This window comes from Lepidochelys kempii, chromosome 3 (assembly GCF_965140285.1).
Source record: "Lepidochelys kempii isolate rLepKem1 chromosome 3, rLepKem1.hap1, whole genome shotgun sequence".
Classification (NCBI taxonomy): Eukaryota; Metazoa; Chordata; order Testudines; family Cheloniidae; genus Lepidochelys; species Lepidochelys kempii.
Genome location: NC_136382.1, coordinates 43,561,726 through 43,575,809, shown reverse-complemented (window position 1 = coordinate 43,575,809; position 14,084 = coordinate 43,561,726). Strand labels below are relative to the sequence as shown.

Below are 14,084 nucleotides of genomic sequence, written 5' to 3'. Positions count from 1 at the left end.
CTTTTCATAGCTCCATCCATACCGACGAGGTGCTTCCGAACACTCATTTCTGATTCAGGCATGGAGGTGAGTGAGTTTGAAACTAGTGGCAGTGCTTGAGTGGGTCATGGTATTTAAAAGGGAAGCAATAGCACCAGATTTCTGGAGGCATATTGGAGACAAAGAATGGTAGGCGGGTGTTTTTTTATGGAGGGAATCAAGTTGGAATGATGAGTGGGAAAGGGGAGAGGAAGCAGCTACAGCTGCTTGCCAGACAATGAAGGACAAAGGAGTTTGAGCTGAATGACAGTCTGCAGAATTTGGCTATTGGTGTTAAGAGACTTGAGATCAGGCTGTTATGAAGATCAGAGTTGAAAAGATCCAATAGCTCTGCAAACTCTTTCAATTTTAGGTCCTGAAGTGCCAACAGTAGCACTTGAAAAACCAAAAAGTTATCTAAGGAATTCTATGTAGACAAGTTCTGGTATCAAAATGAATCTGCCTTCAATAAAGTAAAATACTATTTCTATTTATTTGTTAGAACAACTTCTGCAAAGCATTTAAAACCACATTGGCTCTCTGTGTGGGGAGTGTTTTAGCTGGAAAAGAAACATTTAATTTAGAAGGTTATAAAACATACACATTAGAATTTCTATATTTTTTCTGTACGTCTCTACAGCATAAATATGACTCTTCCTGCATCATCTACAATAACGATTTTATCTCTGTTCCAGAATTAGACTGGAAACACTAATGCCCATTCTAGCATTTTAGTCATTCTTTCATATTGTCGATTGTTTGGTCTTTTTCTTTTTTTACACAGGAAGTGCAGTACTGCAACAGTGCTGAGGCTCACTGTACTCTGATATAGGTTCAGTGCCTGGTATATGCCTAGGTAATAATGAAATACTTTGGTTTAGCAAAAATATACCAAATCTCATTAATGTTGAATTAATCTTAGTTAGATATAAACAAGGGGGAAGTCACAGTGGTTTGCTCTTTTTATGACAATATCTTTCCAGTGATCTACATTAAGTTCGTAGGTTTAGGTAGAAAAGTGGCATTATGCATATTGTATTTTTATTGTTACACAGAAAGCTTTTGAAGAATAGTATTTCTTGTGGGTGGGTGGGGGATGTATAGCTGTACAAAGGCAATATCTGGAGTTTATAAAGCACTGGTTTTCAATAGGTCTGCAAAGTATTAAATCAATTTCTATTACAGTTGTCATTCTTTAAAATATTCATCATGGGTTAATGCAAATTTTGAACTGTAGTTGCACTTTTTTCTGAACTTAGAATAAGAAATACTACAAATGTTGTAATAGACTGAACTACTGTAATAAATGGCCAGCTTTTAATAAGAATATGACAACCACCAGCATAAAATCTGGGGTAGAAGCTTCACCTTTTTTTCTGATACATCCATCACTACTGTAGTTCACTTCTTTGTCACCTCATAATTAGATTAAAGTAATATGCTGTATGAGGGACTACCTTAAATTCTTTCAGAAACTAAAGCTTGTGTAAAATGCAGCAACCTGCTTGTTGCCAGCTTTTTGAGTATTTCACCATAAGCATATTAAAACAAAAAGAGTACTTGTGGCACTTAGAGACTAACCAATTTATTTGAGCATAAGCTTTCGTGAGCCGTGGCGAATACAGACTAACACGGCTGTTACTCTGAAACCTGTCATATTAAAACAGTGCTTCTTGGTTTCCAGTGGCTATCTATGGATTTCCAGATGGAATGGAATGTGTTTAAAGCCCTAAATGGCTTTGGATCTACCTACCTGAGGGCTTGGGAAAACTATGACAATTTCATACTGTTTCGTACCCCACGTGGGCTTTGTTATTCTGGATTTAGAATGCCTTTTTTAATTTAGTTTATGGAAGGTTTTTTTTGTTTTTTGGGGGCTTTTAAAAATCTTATTCTGGAATAGGGGTGTCTTCATGAGATGTTACATTGGCATAAATACATTGATGTAACTATAATAGTATAACTATATTGGTATGACTGGTAAAACTCTCCCTTACAGACAAGCCCTGTGAGATTTCTTCTTGGCCCTGCCATGTTGTGCAGGTGTGATCTGCAGTATGCTTAGCCTCAGTGTCTCTCAATATAAAAGAGAGAGCACTTCTGAGGAGGGGAACAGGGGTAGTGCACTCAATAAGGGCCCTTTCCTTGGAATATGCTTTCCTTCTTGACTTGAAATAGCTTGACTCCATTGACTTGCAGAATCATGGTGGAAGGCCCATATTTTTAAGAAGGCAGCTGCAGAACTAAACACAGCTTGAGATGTTTTGTAGAGGAAAAGTAAGGGACTTCTTTCATTGTATTCAAGTTGCAAAGTTATTTGATTATTGTAATTTGTGAGATTGGTATTGTTTTTTCCTTTCATATTAAAATATATTTATTGATTGTATTTTTAACCATGTCAGAAGTTCACATAGGGGTGTCTCTTTAAAAAAAAAATCAAAACAAATACATAATTAAGAAATAAAGTTTGGGACCTACTCTATCCTGGATCATTTCATAACTTTGAGCATCTTTATTATTAATGTGAATACTCTATTCTTTTTTTTCAGTTATAAACAAATGAATTATTGATCACAGGTAGCATCAGTTTTTCAAAGCTGTTTCTTGAATTAGTCTGTAAAAATTGTCACAGTGAAATATTAGTGCACAGGAATCCAGGAAGCTGGTCTAGGTATTTTGTGAATACAAAATGATACAGGGCTAATCAATGAGCCTAGTCTTCTTTTATATACAATTCCTATAGATAGCATTTAAACAAAAATGTTCTTTTGATATCAAAAGCAGCAGAACTCCAACTTGCAAAGTTTTTCATATATGCTCCTTTTAAGCACAGATTCAATTAATAAATGAAGAATTTTTTCTTCCTTTAAAGGTGAACTGCAAACAAAACAGGTTTGCTTTTTAGTTGTATAAAGTATCTATGAACACTTATTTTTCCTTCTCCCATAGCTATCTAATCTATATAGGTAACAAGATAGATATCTATAAAACTTCAGAAATATCAGGAATATCAAACCTATATTCCTTGATTTGCTGGAAGACCAAATACCTGGAGTGAGACTTTCTCAGCCCAGCATGTTAAATCTTTCAGACAGAATTTTTTTCTCCTAATAATTTGCCAGGCATTTGAGTTAAGCATGCATTAACAAAAATAAGCAAAAAACAGCTTTAAAAAGTTTGACTAAAACTCCCTTCCCGTCTTACTTGTCCATGTGCCACTCTTAGTATATTTGATGTGATAATGCCACCAGCTGTCCATATTTTTCAGAGCAGGACTCCCACCGGTGAACATTATCAGGTCACAGAGTAGCATCCGTGTTTGTCTGTATCCACAAAAAGAAAAGGAGTACTTGTGGCACCTTAGAGACTAACAAATTTATTTTAGCATAAGCTGTTGTGAGCTACAGCTCACTTCATCAGATGCATGAGGTCAATAGATGTGTGCAGGAGGCAAAGTATGAGGAGAGAAGAAAGAAGCATAGGTTTAGGGGCTGGTTGATAATGCATGTCAGCAGTTTGCAGTCAGAAATGCCAGCCATCTATCCAAAGAACTACAGATTATGGCTCAGCAGCAGATCTGGGGAGAGGTAGGGAACAGGCTTACAGATCAGGGGTCCCTTATGCCTGGCCTATATCGATTCCTCACGACAATCAGGGGCTCATTGGATTGCCTATATGAGGCATGGAGCCAGAGAAGTACAGTAGAAGAACTGGACCATGGCATACACAGAATATTTGTCAGTTTTTCTTGATGTAAGTTAAGAAGGGTATGGCAAAGGGGGACAATATTTTTTTCCTATTTAATTGTAATATTTCAAAAGTGGTTTGGGTCCAGGGTATCACAATAACAGATGTGTCATATTCTGAGTTCCTGCCAACTGCTGCAGAAAAGTGTCCAAGCTAAATTTAAAATCAAAACAAAAATATTAATTGTTTTTCTTCTGGAAACGTTAATAAGTATTTTATCCAGAAATGTCATGGAAAATTCAGTTGTTTTCGAAACAAAATTTGTAGTAAATGTGAAGAAAGAACTCAATCATTAAACTGTGAAATTTAGGGATCTTAATACTGCTTAAGTGAAAATTTAAATGCGACCTTTAGTAAATTTCTACTGATGCCACCATAACATTAATTTAAGTATAATATAAACAGAACAAAGCCTTAAATAAAATTCTGAGTCTTTAAGACTGAATATATCAAAAACTACTTCAGATCTGTCGATAATTCATTAGCTCCATATCTTTAATATCTGCAATCTGTCTTTTGTTGTCATTTATTAATACGTCTTATGGAAAATTAATGGTTTGTATTCATCATCCTGATTGCCTTAGAGTAGAAATTTGCAGAGAGATTTCCTCCTGCTCAGTTATGTTGTTTTTTTCAGAAACATACACTCCTATACATTCCCTGGTGTGTTAAAATATACTATTCGACATTGGTGAGGCCTCATCTGGAGTACTGTGTCCAGTTTTGGGCCCCACACTTCAAGAAGGATGTGGATAAATTGGAGAGAGTCCAGCGAAGGGCAACAAAAATGATTAGGGGTCTGGAACACATGAGTTATGAGGAGAGGCTGAGGGAGCTGGGATTGTTTAGCCTGCGGAAGAGAAGAATGAGGGGGGATTTGATAGCTGCTTTCAACTACCTGAAAGGGGGTTCCAAAGAGGATGGCTCTAAACTGTTCTCAATGGTAGCAGATGACAGAACGAGGAGTAATGGTCTCAAGTTGCAGTGGGGGAGGTTTAGATTGGATATTAGGAAAAACTTTTTCACTAAGAGGGTGGTGAAACACTGGAATGCGTTACCTAGGGAGGTGGTAGAATCTCCTTCCTTAGAGGTTTTTAAGGTCAGGCTTGACAAAGCCCTGGCTGGGATGATTTAACTGGGAATTGGTCCTGCTTTGAGCAGGGGGTTGGACTAGATGACCTTCTGGGGTCCCTTCCAACCCTGATATTCTATGATTCTATGATTCTATGATTTGAAACATGGGACATAGAAGTCATATTTTGATTATGCATACAAACAATAATTAATAATAATACATTTCATATTATCACATGTAGCAAATGTTCTGGCTGATCCATCAGAAATTTCTTTAAGGAAAACAATATTTCCATGACTGAGTAGGAAATGAAAGTGTTTGTAGCACTCACATTCTAATTAGGACAAAATATAGCTCAAATAAGGATACTCCCTTTCTGACCATCAGACTACATGACTGTGGCTAATCTTTGCAGAAAATCTTCAGTAGGTCCCCTTAAAAATCTAGCATAATTAGCATTATGACTTCCCTTAAATCAAATGAAATATTCTTGGGAATAAAAACTATGAGGACATCTTTTTATTCATGATAGCAAATGAACAGCATTTACAAAAATTACAAATTTGACGAGGGTGACAAACATCATTAACATCCTTCAGATACCCTACGGTCAGTTTCAGAAATGGTAACTTAGAACTAAAAAGCTCCTTATTTCCTTTTAATTTATAGAAGAGATAATTCTTGTGGACAATCCAGATACAGGGCCAGATTTTCAGCTATGGTGGTGGAGTACACAGCACAAATCTGGGGAGGCAAGTAAAGTAGCATAAATTCCACCTTCATACTTTCCCAGTCTTGGAGCCATTGCAGGGCTGGGGAAGGGGGACGGGGGGAGGTACCATGATACAGTCACTGCCTTTCTGGGGGGAGAGAGCAGCTCCCCACCACCACCACTCCAAGGTGGGTAGGTGGGGCCATTGGGGCAGAATCAGGGAGGGTTGTAGTGTGCCTAGGGCCGCAGATTGACTTAATCTGGCCCAGAATGTAAAGATTCATTGATTGTTGGTTCCTCTAAATTCCCATATGACGTGAAAGTGGTTGTTATTAACATGACATGATCACACAACAGTATAACCTCAAAGATACAAACACCAGAGTTACGGACTTACCAGTCAACTGGACACCATGTGGACCCAGAACTAATCAATCAGGGAGCAGGGAGACAAAATAAATCAACCCCCCCAAAAAAAACCCTGGCAAATACTGTACTGCCTCGGGGCTCAGGGCTTCAGCTAAGAGGGGAGGGAGGGGTTCGGGCTGTAGCCATGGGGGCGGAGGAGAAGGGGTCAGGGCTCTGGGCAGAGGCTTGGGGCTTCTGACCCTCAGGAGCACTGGGGCTCAGGTCTTTAGACCCGGGGGAGCGCTGGGGCTTGGGGCTTCAGCCCGCGGCTCAGTTCCTGGCTTCAGCCCCGCAGAGACTCAGGGCTGTAGCTACAGGGGGGAGCGCTGGTTTCAGCCACAGTACTCCCGACATAGCTAAACCCCTGAGCCACAGCGCTCCCTGCAACTGAAACCTGGAGCGGAGCCATGGGGAGTCCTGAGCGGCCCCAGCTGGGAACGGAGCTGTGGGGCGAAGCCCTGAGTCTTGGTGCCCCCCAACACACACACATATCCAGTGAGGCTGAAACCAGGAGCGGAGCTGTGGGACTGAAGCCCCGAGCCCCCATTCCAGAGCCCCACTGCTCCAAGGATCAGAAGCTGACTCCCATCTGCTGCGGCTGCAGCCCCAACCCCCTCATGGCTGAAGTTTGTAACATCTTGTTCAGAGTTACATACAGCCTTCATTTCCGATGTGTCAGTAACTCTGAGGTTCTGGTTTCAGAGTAGCAGCTGTGTTAGTCTATATTCACAAAAAGAAAAGGAGTACTTGTGGCACCTTAGAGACTAACAAATTTATTTGAGCATAAGCTTTCGTGAGCTACAGCTCACTTCATCGGATGCAATGAAGGTTCTGCTGTATTATCATATCCTTATTATAGTTAAACCCTGAGTATCCAGTTCCCTATTATTAAACATGTAGGATTATCTGAAAATTGGATACAGTTTGTCCTGTGAATCCAAAATATATATCACAACTAATTGTATTCATCAAAAAATCAGTTATCTAAATATTTTGCAAAAAGAAAAGGAGTACTTGTGGCACCTTAGAGACTAACCAATTCATTTGAGCATAAGCTTTCGTGAGCTACAGCTCACTTCATCAGATGCATCCGATGAAATGAGCTATAGCTCACGAAAGCTTATGCTCAAATAAATTGGTTAGTCTATAAGGTGCCACAAGTACTCCTTTTCTTTTTGCGAATACAGACTAACACGGCTGTTACTCTGAAACCTAAATATTTTGGATACTGCCCCAGATATTTCGATAATTGGAGTTTGTCAGCATGTAATTTCACAATAGTAACAATTAAATGATTAAGAGATTGAATGTAAACAAAATATTTCTGATAGAGCTAATATGGAAAATAATGTAAGGTAAGTCCATGTTAGGATTCCCCTAGCTTTTATTACTTATATAATAAATTGTTTTTTATGCCCAGTGTAAATAGACATCAGTGAAAAATTTCAGATCTGCAGATCTTCCCTCAAAGACTTAGAGAGTTACAAATTTGTAGAGTTTCTTCAAGAGGTTTTCCATTTTTGTGTGTGCTTGTTTCTTTTATTATTTACCTAATTCTGCTCTTGTGATTTAATACCAGATATTGTAAAGAACAAGTTTACTCTAATATAAGGTAAATAGATCAAGGTCACATGGGAAGGGCATTATTAGGAAGATTTTCTTTGTGCTGTGACTATTTTTAGGAAAAATAATGGACTTCAGTCTCCAAGACTGTCATCCCATGACATTTCTGGAGTATTAAATTCACTAAAAACAGATAGCAAACAAACAAAGTTCACTCTAATACACACACTCACACTGGTTTAATAAGTTCAGTGTGTAATATTAAAGTGCCTTTGCATGCTGCCTTCATATTATAACAACAAATTCCTGTTTTCACTTTAAAGCTCAAATAATTAAACCCGTTACTAAAATAATTAATTTTAGTTCCAAGTAATTAAAGAATGTTTAATTGAATCAATGATGAAGAATCTCTGCAGCCAACACAACAAAAAATTTGAGAAATATGTCTAAATGCCAGTGTCAACACAGCTCTTTAGAACTCAGTCTTTGGTATGGTATCATTTTAAAGGTCACTGTCTGTGTTTTGCTGTAATACTAAGCATTAACTAAAATCCCATATGTTTTAGGGGAGATATTGGTGTTTCAACAGACATCAGCATTTTTTGCGAAATGGAAACTAAGTTACAAATGTTAATATCTGGGAAGCTAAAAAGATATTGTGCTTTTAAAAACCTACACAAGAGAGGGAATTATTTTATGGATAATCAAGATCCCCATATTCAGAGTTTAAATGGATCGTTTTAAAAATACTTATGAATAGCTTGCTATTTCTCTTCTTGCACCTCTTCGGATACATCTATATCTTTGTCCATTCCTCTTCCTGCTTTTGCTTTTTGTCCTTCACCAAAGATAGTCTTTTAGAAAGAAAGCACAATTCACTTAAGTTAGCCATCTCATTATAAAATCCTAGTGGAGACAAGACACAGAGTAATTTTATCTCAGTGTGGCTAGTGGAGATAAACCCTGGACATTTCCCCCCACCCCCTCCCCCACACACTTCCTCCTGTTTTTATCTCAAGGTAGTACACTGAGATTAAATAACCTCTTCTTTGTCTCCATTAGGATTTTACAGCAAAATAGTTATTTCAAATTAGTTATCTTGTTGTAAAAACAGTTTTTACGAGTGAAGACAAGTCCAGTGGCCCTTTTGTAACACAAAAGGAAGCCTAGTTGAATTCAGATAGCAGCCTTATTCCATCAACATAAAGGATCAAGTGTGTTCTTAATGACACATCCGTTTCTAATGCACTCATGTTGTACCACGAGCCTGTAAGTATTCCATTCCATTTTATTTCACACTGGACTGGGTAGATCTTAGTCAATGTTTACCTCATATGTGTTGACTTTCTTTTCCTCCCCAAAATCCAACTCAAATATGATTTAATGCAATAGGTGTTTGTTTAATATTGTTACCACTACAGTATTTGCTGTAATTTGAGATTATGGGTGAAATTGAGAGCTCAAAGAAGGCAATGGGAGTTTGCCAGGATTTCACCCAAGAGTATAATATCCAGCAGTAACTTAGCTTGCTAAAACTACAAAACCATTTGAGTTCAGGTGGAAATGTGTTTTTTGGTTGTTAGAATTATATATATAATGAATGGGGTTTCTAATATGTTCACAGTCAAATGTTAAATATATAGAGAGAGTTAAACTACTCTTTTCAGAACTTGAATCCACAGTGCATTGCTCTGATACCAGTGTCTAATAAGATATAGTTTATTCTTATAGTATTTCAAATGGGATTGATAACACTGCTTATTATTAAAGTTGCCCAAACACTTGCCATTATAAGACCATTTGCAGTTGTTCATGACTTCACGAAACTTCAACAATTTGGGCTGAAATTTTAAATGCTGTGTGTCAGCCTACAACTCTTTTTTGGAAAATTTCAGCCAAACTGATTCAGCTGTTTGTAAGAGGCAGGGATGTGATGGGCAAGTAGACTAGGAACCAGTGGATAGAGAAGGCTGGAAGTTGTTGGGCAAGAAGACTGGGGTTGGTAACTGGGGGATGGGGAGACTGAACTGGGACCCATGAGGGAAATAGGGGACTGGGAGCCATGGGGCTGGGTGGGGTCAAGAACACTGAGGTCAGACAAGGATCCGGGGAAGAGAGGAGACTGAGACTGGTTGGACAAGGAGACTGGGACAAGTTGCTGTAAGTTCTGATAAAAGGATTTAAACCTAAGTACCAAGTTCACCATTACAGAAATACTTATAAGTACAAGTATGTGGAAATAGTACATAAATATTTATAAGTAAAAGTACTGGTATAAACACAGGTACTTTCAACTCTCGTATTCCTTGCAAGTGTCTAGTCAAAATATGGATAACTATCTGAATAATACAAGCATGTAGTAGAATAGAAAGAAAAAGAGCAAGAATGAAATTTTATTCATATACACAAATAAGCATGAAATAACAATGAAAAGAACCATATAAATGTAAATAAATGTATAAATGATAAATGTCTTTGTACATATTATAGATATATATAGACATCATATGTATATAAATGTAAGACAGCATCATTCCATGAAATGGGCATTTTTCTTCAGTAATTGCATACAATGTGATATATGCCATCATGTGCCATCAATGCCCCTCTGCCATGTACATTGGCCAAACCAGACAGTCTCTACGCAGAAGAATATATGGACACAAATCTGATATCAGGAATCATAACATTCAGAAACCAGTAGGAGAACACTTCAATCTCTCTGGTCACTCAATAACAGACCTAAAAGTGGCAATTCTTCAACAACAAAAACTTCAAAAACAGACTCCAACATGAAGCTGCAGAACTGGAATTAATTTGCAAACTGGATACCATCAGATTAGGCCTGAATAGAGACTGGGAGTGGCTGGGTCATTACAAAACCTAAACTTAATTTCCCCAATACTAATTTCTCCCTACTGTTACTCACACCTTCTTGACACTCTCTTACCACTTCAAAAATTATATTTCCTCCCTTGGTATCCTGCTGTTAATTGATTTATCTCATTAGACTGACCTCACACTTGGTAAAGCAACCCCCCATCCTTTCATTTATACCTGCTCCTGTATTTTCACTCCATGCATCCGATGAAGTGGGTTCTAACCCATGAAATCTTATGCCCAAATAAATTTGTTAGTCTCTAAGGTAATAAGGACTCCTCATTGTTTTATCCTGAAGATGGTTCCTTCTTGGCAGAGACTTCCCTTTGCAGCTTGGCTGGGCAGCAAGTCTCTTCATTGCCAGTTGCAGTGACCAATCAGAAGTGAAGAGGACAGGGCTGCCATGCTCCCTAGGCTATGCAACATCAGGGCTAACAGAAAAAAAAAACCCTCATAGTTGGAATTTAGGGCCTGAATCTCCTGTGCCAAGAGAAGTGCATTCTGGGCGCCAACCAGAATTTGGGCAGTTGGAAGGGATGTGATTGTTTAATATATTTGAAAAAGTACTAGCAGATAAAAAGTTATTTTGCTTTAAGTACCTTTAAAATGAACCTAGATGCAAGTACTAAGCATATAAAATTTGAAGTACTTAAGTACAAGCATGCAGGGTGCTTCAAATACTTAATTATATACTACATGGAGGACGTGGGGGACTAGGAACCAGATTAGGGGAAACGGTGGTGGGAGAGAGGGAAGACAGATCTCACAAGGAATTGGAGTGTGGGGAAGAACTCAGGCTGGCTGATCAAAGAGATTGGGACAAGGAGCCCGGGAGAGGGCATTGCGGCAAGGAACCAGAAATAGGGTGGGAAACTGAAATTGGATGAGGTGCCCATGGAGGGGACACTATGATTGTGAGCCACTAGTAGGACAGTGGGAAGAGACAAGTTGGATGAGGATCCAGGAGGTGACCCTGGTTGGGCAAGGAGACTGGACTGGGAGAAGGAGGTAGGGGTGGGGAAGAGACAAAACTTGGACAAGAACAGGTTGGAGGGGATGGGGCACAACAGACCAAACTTTGCAGAAATGGGCAGAGGAATTTATGCCCACTAAAGCACACTCTGCTCCAGAGTCTTAATGGTTACTCAAGATTCCTGAGTCTCACCATTTCTTTGCTGTCAGCAAATCTGTGAAACCCACTGCTAAAATAGATCTCATCTTCCTCCAGCACTGGTCCACATAAAGGATAGCAACTTACTACTGCTTTTGTTTACTCCATTAGCTCAAGTGGCAGAGGTCTAACCCTGTTGATGAACTCTGTGGGTGTGCATACGATGCTACAATATGATGGAATTTTTGGTTCTTTCAGTTTGCTTTTCAGAAGACCTTTGAAATTAGACACAGAAAATAAAAACTATGTAAGAAGAACATTATTCGGGTTGAAAAGGCAAACACTGAAAAGATAAGGAATGCTACAACCTGTGCAACCTTAATTTGGCCCCCTTTTGTCTGGATGCATTATGATACAGACTTTAATTATATGATCACATTCTATTTTTTCAGCAGGGAACCTTAATTTTGGCATTTTCTAACTTTTGAGTGCTTGAATTTGCAACCTTAATGTTACTGTGATTGTTATTAATTTTCTTTTATTAGCAATAGCTGATTTTAAAGCCCACTGAATTCAGTAGAAAGACTCCTATTGAGCCTAATAGGCTGTGGATTAGGCCTAAGTTGGGCAGGAATTTGGAGCTACTAGATCTACAAGAAAACAATGTAAATGTTTTGGTGGAATCAGAGTGGGGGTGGAGGAGGAGTGGGGCTAGTGAAATAGTAGAGTAAAGGAAATAAACATTGAGAGATAAGAAAAAAAGGGGGAGGGAATGAAATGTTATTCTGACCTTCTCGTTAGACCTGTTTTGCTGTGCTCATTCAGACTTTTAGCTTCCTTTGGCTCTGGCTTTTCTTTTTGTCAGTATGAAATAAAAATACATTTTAAAGCTTTAATCATTTGATACTCCAGTTAGCCTTGGTCCTTTTTTATGTTTTAAGTCTCAGAAACACTGTCTTTGGTTTGAGAGCTTGACAGCATCTACAAGAGATTCAGGTGCCACATCACAGACTAGAAATAATTTCCGAATATTTTATTTGGAATACAGGATGTTTCTTCGTCCTCTGTTACCCTTCTCTTTCTGTTTTTTATTTACAGTAATTTCATTACATTTGTATATTTCAGGTGTTACACTGGAATCAGATTCCTGCCTTGACCCAGGGATTCCAGTGAATGGCCATCGCCATGGTAATAACTTCAGTGTCCGATCTGTAGTAACTTTTAGCTGTGATCCAGGATATACACTGAGTGATGAGGAACCACTCATATGTGAAAGAAACCATCAGTGGAATCATGCATTACCCAGCTGTGATGGTAGGTGCCCTATGCTTAAAATGACAATGTAAAAATCCAAGCAAGTGACTCTCTTCTGATTAATAACTAACCATGTCATTACTACTGCTACCCTCCCTTCCATCACACCAGAGTCCAAATCCTTTTAAAGTGTTTCTATTCATAATTGAAGCAATACTTTATATTTCTAGATTGCCTTTCAGGTAAGGAACTTAATGTTATTTACAAATAATTTAATTTGCAAATTGTAATCAATTAATGAATCACATCCCTGAGAGTTAGGTAAGAATAATCTTCATTTTACAGATGTGTGTGCGCTCTGAAATGCAGACAGGTTTTGTGACACAAAAGTTCTGGGAATAGAAAGCAGGGGTGAAATACCGGTGCCATGGAAATCCACGAGAGTTTTGCCATTGACTTCAGTGGTGCCAGGATTTCAGCCCAGAGTCCTGACTCCGAGTTCTCGACTCTAATTAACACATGCACCACTTCCTTGCTGTAAAGTCACAAAATACAAAATAAGTTTGTGAGACTCTATACTCAACTCGATGGCATTTCTCTGTCTATAACTTGATAAATTATAACTGCCATATCTGATCAATTCTAAAATTTCAGGAAATGTATTATTCATCAGGGGGCAGAACCATATGAATAGGGGTGAAAATCAGAAAACCAGAAGGGTAAAAGTTGGGTTTACATTAAGCCCCTGGCATCTGTTTAGCAGACCCTTTACCTTCAATCAGGACTGAAATGTGTATAGATCAAATAATTGATTGATGGTAGCATAGGAACACTCCCATCTTAACTCAGTGCATTGTCTCAACACAGTTTAAAGTGAAGGAGTACTTGTGGCACCTTAGAGACTAACCAATTAATTTGGTTATCATAAGCTTTCGTGAGCTACAGCTCACTTCATCGGATGCATATGCATCCGATGAAGTGAGCTGTAGCTCACGAAAGCTTATACTCAAATAAATTGGTTAGTCTCTAAGGTGCCACAAGTACTCCTTTTCTTTTTGTGAATACAGACTAACACAGCTGTTACTCTGAAAACAGTTTAAAGTGTTGATAGCCTGAATGAATGAAAGAAAAAAGAATAATAATGATGGCGAGAGGGGGAAATGAGGGGGCACGCAGAGCCCCTAGCGTGGAGGGCACAATGGGAGACCCTGATATTGGGGGAGGTGAAAATGGGGGTTACACAGAGCCCCTGGAATGTGAGGATGGGGATAATGAGAGGCACAAAGAGCCCCTGGTGGGGGAGAATGGGGAACCCT

The 14,084-nt window shown here is 38.7% G+C and overlaps 1 protein-coding gene across 2 annotated transcripts in view; it reads left to right on the top strand.

Annotated features, from left to right (window-relative positions):
• Nucleotides 1-14,084, top strand: part of CSMD1 (CUB and Sushi multiple domains 1) — a 2,003,711-nt gene that overhangs the window by 1,507,373 nt on the left and 482,254 nt on the right. For both annotated transcript variants that reach the window (XM_073336216.2, XM_073336215.2), the window contains exon 18: nucleotides 12,640-12,828. In XM_073336216.2, the coding sequence (XP_073192317.1) occupies nucleotides 12,640-12,828 (189 nt within the window). The remainder of the gene's footprint in view (nucleotides 1-12,639; nucleotides 12,829-14,084) is intronic.